The 6,000-nt window shown below is 42.9% G+C and overlaps 1 protein-coding gene across 8 annotated transcripts in view; it reads left to right on the plus strand.

Moving 5' to 3' along the window:
* The window catches only part of dmxl1 (Dmx like 1), a 51,034-nt gene extending 45,034 nt beyond the window's left edge, over positions 1-6,000 (plus strand). For all 8 annotated transcript variants that reach the window (XM_076099380.1, XM_076099385.1, XM_076099382.1 and 5 more), the window contains 6 exons: positions 8-135; positions 718-795; positions 966-1,057; positions 1,264-1,316; positions 2,407-2,624; positions 3,458-6,000. In XM_076099380.1, the coding sequence (XP_075955495.1) occupies positions 8-135; positions 718-795; positions 966-1,057; positions 1,264-1,316; positions 2,407-2,624; positions 3,458-3,700 (812 nt within the window). In that variant the 3' untranslated portion in view covers positions 3,701-6,000. The remainder of the gene's footprint in view (positions 1-7; positions 136-717; positions 796-965; positions 1,058-1,263; positions 1,317-2,406; positions 2,625-3,457) is intronic.

Below are 6,000 nucleotides of genomic sequence, written 5' to 3' on the forward strand. Positions count from 1 at the left end.
TTTTCAGACCTGACGGGAGCTCAGGATGGTAGCGTTAGGATGTTCGAGTGGGGTCACTCCCAGCAGATCATCTGCTTCAGAAGTCCAGGCAACTCCCGAGTAACCAGGATACGATTCAACCACCAGGGGAACAAGGTAACTCAGTCTCTCTCTCACACACACACACACACACACACTTCTATGTGAACTGTAGAATTGACCGGTCTAAACGGTTAACTTCCACCATCCAGATGTCCCGCTATGCTTAGCTTTGCGACGCCAGCCTGTCAGATTCAGTAACGTTCTCACACTCTGCCGTTCAGGCCAGACCACAGTGTGGAGTTTGGCTTCGGCACATTTTGTTATTCAGCTGAGAGTGATTCAACGGCTCTGAACTCAGGCGCTCGCCTCCAGCTAATAACTTCCTCAGATGGTGCCTCTCCTGTGCCAGAACCATCTTATCTGCCTGTTCTGGCCAAAAAGAGTGAAATATGCTTGAAGAGAGGACAAGCTTTGGTGTTGGTTATGTAAGTGGCGCTTGAACTCGTGAGGCTGTTGATGTGTTTTTTGGAAGATACTTTAGGAGAGAAATCCAAATCACCAGAAGGGAGAGACGGATGTCAATGGGTGCAGAAACACAGAAGGAGCACACGGCAATATGTTTCTGTGTGTCTGCTAAAATGAAGTTGAAATGATCCAATCAAAGTCTGATGGCAGCTCTCTGAATGTTTCGTACAGTTTGGTATTGTCGATGCTGACGGAGGTCTGAGTCTGTGGCAGACCAACACAAGTGGGAACGCACCTAAACCGTACCTGGTAAGAACGCCACTGATCAACGTGCTGCCTTTTACTCCTTTGTTTTGTCTGTCTAGATGTTCTCAGTGTCCTCACGCTTTCTGCCTGTCAGCCTTATTTTTGTTTACTCCTCTCCTGCGTCTCCATTAGTGTCACCGTTACTATCCGTCTTCTTTGTCTCTCTCTGCCAGACGCTGCACTGCCACAGCAAGACGGCTCACGACTTTGTCTTCGTGGGCTCCTCCTCCCTCATTGCCACTGCAGGTCTTTCAACAGACAACAGGTATGAGAGAGCTGGAAGGACAGTCTTGTTCTCCAGTCTTCTTCGGAATCTGTTCTCCCAAATTGAATTCTGTTTCATTAACTTCTAATGAAATGCTGAATTATCTCCGTTCAGCTCCACTCTCCTGTGGCCGACGGGGATAATGACCTGTCCTTTGATTAAGAGGTGGACACGGATCATAATTTAGTCATTTTTTCACTCCGCAGGAACGTGTGTCTGTGGGACACTCTGGTGACGCCTGCGAACAGCCTTGTTCATGGTAAGATGCAGCACAGGAAAAGCCTAACATACTTAGAAAGGCTTCTTTTAGGAATCGGCTAAACAATTTGTTTTCTTCCACCAACAGTTCAAAACCCAATTTCAAGAAGTCCCCTCGGCTTCTGAAATTCCAAATGGGGATTTTTTTTGTCAATTTATTGACTGCAGTTAATACATTAATCAAGATAACTGGTGTATTAATTGATTATTAAATTTTATTTATTTATTTAATATATTAAATGCATTTATTTAATATATGTTCAATTTATTTAATATTGTTATATAACATTAGTTGAAGCCCTAATGTCAAATAACATGTTCATCTGCAAAATTTCAAATCAATAGTTGATGAATAAGGAAGTCTGTGGTGTGAGGCATTATGTCATTTTTATGACTTACTATACGATTGGTTCTCAAACTCTTGGTTTTGAACAACTGATTGTTAAATTAATTAATGAACTTTGACCACAAATAAAAGGAGAATAACACACGCATCACTTTTTCATTCAATCATTTCCTGTCACGGCGTCCGAGGGAGCGTCGGCTAGCTCACCGTCTCTACCTGGTGATATTCAAATGTAACTGGTCATTGTTTTTAGTTTTTACCAAAATATTACATTTTTATTTCACCTCACCGTTTGACAGTACCTTTGCATCTCTCTGAGGCAGAGTTAGTTTGCCTTCGCGCTGGCGATAGGTTGTTTGTCCTTACGTACCGTTCCATACGTACCATATCTCAGGAATTTATTTTGGCCGAATTTCTTCAAATTCAGCACAAATTTAGTTTAATACACATTTTTGAGATTTTTTTTAGAGCCGACAGGAAAAGAGAGATGGTGCATAACGATCCCGAACGGGCACGATCAGTGCACGATTCATTCATAATTTGAGAAATGTATTAACTAATAATTGTTAATAATCATTTTAAACTGAAGCCCTGAATGTTTTGATGTTTGTATCCACATGTCGTCTCCTCTGTCCTCCTGTCTTTATTTCCATTCTTAATGTTTCTCTCAATTGTATTGTGTCCCCTCTGATTCCTCCTCTTTATTCTAATCCACCTCCCCCCCCTTTACTCTCTCTCTCCAAAGCTTTCTGCTGCCACGAGTCCGGAGCCACCGTGCTCTCGATGGCCTCCAGGCAGCAGCTGCTTATCACAGGTGGGAGGAAGGGCTGGATCAGCGTGCTGGAGCTGGCCCACAGGCACCAGCGTCAGAGCTTCCAGGCCCACGACTCGCCTGTCAAGGCGCTGGCTGTCGACCCGACTGAGGACTGCTTCATCAGCGGATCAGCTGAGGGCAACATTAAGGTATTTTGACTGGTTAATTAAAGCAATTGAATACATTTCTATTGAATAAATATGACACTTTGACAGTGAGGGAGTTTCAGTTCAGTTATTTTAATTGAATATAAGAAAGGTTATTAGCGTTTGCTGATGGCTCTCAAGGTCCGGTTTAAGTGGGTCGACACGGGGAAAGGCAGAGGTCGGCATTTTGACTGAACAGGCAGGAGATGTTCCCGTCTTCACCAGTACATTTGCAGGTCCTTTATCTTTTTTAACTTAAATAACGATCACACTGCTGCGTCACTCCAAGGATGAAGCCACTGCGTCACGCAGACGTGCAGGAAATGGTGCAGTGCACGTCTGCTGGAAAGAATGACTTTTCATTCCTGCTCAGAAAATCCTCCAAAGCCATTAACTGTGTTTGGGCTGATTGAAAAATGTAACATGGCTGAGCTGCACATTTATAAGCTTTTAAAGGGTTTGATGAGAAGCCTTGGAAGTGGAAGATTAGCTAATATGAAACACTTTATCAAACAATAAAGCTTCCAGGATGGGAATACGAATCAAACAATGAGAGTTGCTCCGAGCTCATCGTGGTTCAGTGAAGAATGTCGCAAAATCGTTGAAAACGCGTCACAAATTTTAAGGCTAAACAGGAGTTCCGAAAACAAACATCACAGAACTTTATAAGAGGCTTATTTTTTTTTTACCAAGAAGAAATGTTTCCTGCATAACCTCAAGGGAGCGGTCGCAGACTCCTTGCTAATAATACAGAATATCACCCGACTGCTTCTTTCAGACGCTGCTCTGTTCGGCAGCATCTCTGTGCTCACTCTTCTCTTCCTCCCTGTGCTCAGATCTGGAGCCTGGCCACACAGTGTCCGCTCTACAACTTCCCGAACGAACACGCTCGCCAGTCGCTGTTCAGGAACCTCGGCACGGGCGTCATGCAGATTGAGGTCGGGCCGACCAATCACATCTTCTCCTGCGGCGCCGACGGGACCATGAAGATGAGGGTCCTGCCCAACCGCTTCAGTGTCATCAACAACAACAACAACAACCACGGCAACCTCAAGAACGACGTCAAGTTCATCATTTAGAAGGAGAAGGTGGTCAAAGCATTTTGTTAGAATAATGTGAAGTTGCCAGCAACAAAAAAAGCTTAATGACAGGAACAGTTGCCGTCATGCCGTGACAGAACAATGGCCGCTAGTGTTAACCGTGTAAATGAAGAATGGATTTACAGACTTGTGAGTCGTCTGGCCCAAGAGTGGATTGATCCGATCCGCCGCTCTTTGTGCGGGACATGAACTCGAGCCGACCACCTGCAGGCGCCTCTGCGAGTGTTTTAAACTGTAGCGGAAGTTAAAGTGGGCAAAAGGGTTTCGACCAAGACTGCCGTCACTCAGAGGAAACCCAACGAGAGACACACAGGCAGCTGCAGAGTCTCCCAAACAACCTGCCGCCTCAGTGAGGACCGAACAGCACATGCAGTCTTTTTTTTTTTTGCACAGGAAGTGAAGTTGTAGAAGGAGCAGGAGTGACAAAGAGACTGTGAAGAGTCTAAAGCTGCAGCGTTGTGTCACTATATCTCTTATAAATCAGTCACGATGGTGGAAGCTGAAGTCGCTGCTGCAGCGTTAAGGTGATAGAGTACAGTAGACCGTGTGTATCAATCCAGGACGCTAAGTGAGTCCTTTAGGGGTTTCAGCACACTGCAGTAAGGCCAGCGGGCCTCGTATGAAGCACATTATATCCGGTCACAAGGATCCCCAGTGTTTGTTTTTAACACAAATGAGCCAGCTTGGTTGGAAAAGTGGAGGACGATCAAACCAACACTTTAGGAATTACAGGACGTCAATTTCCCATCACTATTATCGTTTCACTTTTAAATTTAGGGCGTTTGGCTTCTCCAGCCTGACTTGAAACGAACACAGGAATCAGAGTTTTATAAATAAACACTTCTCTCTAAAGACTAAAACTATGCAAACTCACTTTCTGCCGGAGGGATGACGCTAGATGAGAAAACCGACGACGTGCGAGAGATTATCGATCTCGTCATCTAGCGTCATCTCTCTGCCAGAAAGAGAATGCGCATATTTCCCTAAACGTAGAGAAATGGGACCTTTTCTTTTTTTTTACTTGAATGCAACATTTCTCTTACTTCATTTGCACATACACATGAAGCTAAATTATATGTGGTGGGATGTGTATATAACTATACAAGGCTGGATGTCAGTCCAAGCCTTTGGTATGAAGGTTCAGATACATGTACAGTACGATATTTGTTTATCCCGGCCTAGATTAAACCAGTGGTATATATTTATTATTATAAGTGTCCTTAATCTCTGGAAACTACTTCTACCATGCTGGCACAGTACTACAGTATTAAATTAAAGCTACTTTGTGTATGGGACACCACCAATAATCACTTTTCTGGCTGCGTGTTTTTTCTTTTTCTTTTTTTAAATGTTGAATATTGAGCTTGAGACCATGCAGCAGGAAGCTTTGCGGTTGACAATGGAAAGGCTTTGAGGTGGGGCACTGAAACGCATTTTAATCAATATACTATTGTGTTGTGGAAACGTTTTATTCCAATAACAATGCGCTTCCCTTCCAGTGACTCCAAAACTTTAATTTCCCATATGGACCATGATTGAAAACTGCCTTTGGAAACAGTATTGTTTGCCTTCATTGTATTAGCAGTCTTTATCTGGCTTGTTATTTCACTTTAGCTTAATTATAGGAATTCATTTACCTTCACTTTTGTTTGTTTTTTTATCCAAATGCAGCACATTGCCTTCATTACATGCTTGGGAAACGTGATCTAGGTTTGAGTGTAGTATGACGTCTTCCACATAAGAGGAAGAGTCCTGAAGCCATTTAGTCTGAAGGAATAGAACCGCTCAGCTGTCTCCCCACAGCGCCTCGTGCTGCTGTAGGGAAACAAATGTACATCCGCTTTGATTTCAGGATAAACTGAGGAACCGTTTTAGATGAAGCAGATTTATTACACTTATGTACATACATAGATCCATAAACTAGGCTTCTCATAACGACGAGTCGTAGATATTACAAAGGCCACTTTATGAAGAATAGTATTCTGTACAAATGCAGGTATATTTATGAAACGTGTTCATATTTAGGGTTATAGACTGAGCAAAAGGCAGATGTAATGTTATTTCCTGCTTTCTCTCTTAATGGGTCACCATTTCTTTCTTGTCTTATTATTTCCTGATGTGGTATTGATCAATAACGTTGCAATGTTCTTGTTTTCCCCACAAATGAAAGTGGTTAATGATGTGTACTCCTGTAGCAACTGGACATTAAGTACTTTTTATCAAATCGAAACTATATGTACTCCTACCAAAACTGTAGAATAAAAATATTTTTTATCAAA

This window comes from Anarhichas minor, unplaced genomic scaffold (genome assembly GCF_050575085.1).
Source record: "Anarhichas minor isolate MPS153535 unplaced genomic scaffold, ASM5057508v1 ptg000025l, whole genome shotgun sequence".
Classification (NCBI taxonomy): Eukaryota; Metazoa; Chordata; class Actinopteri; order Perciformes; family Anarhichadidae; genus Anarhichas; species Anarhichas minor.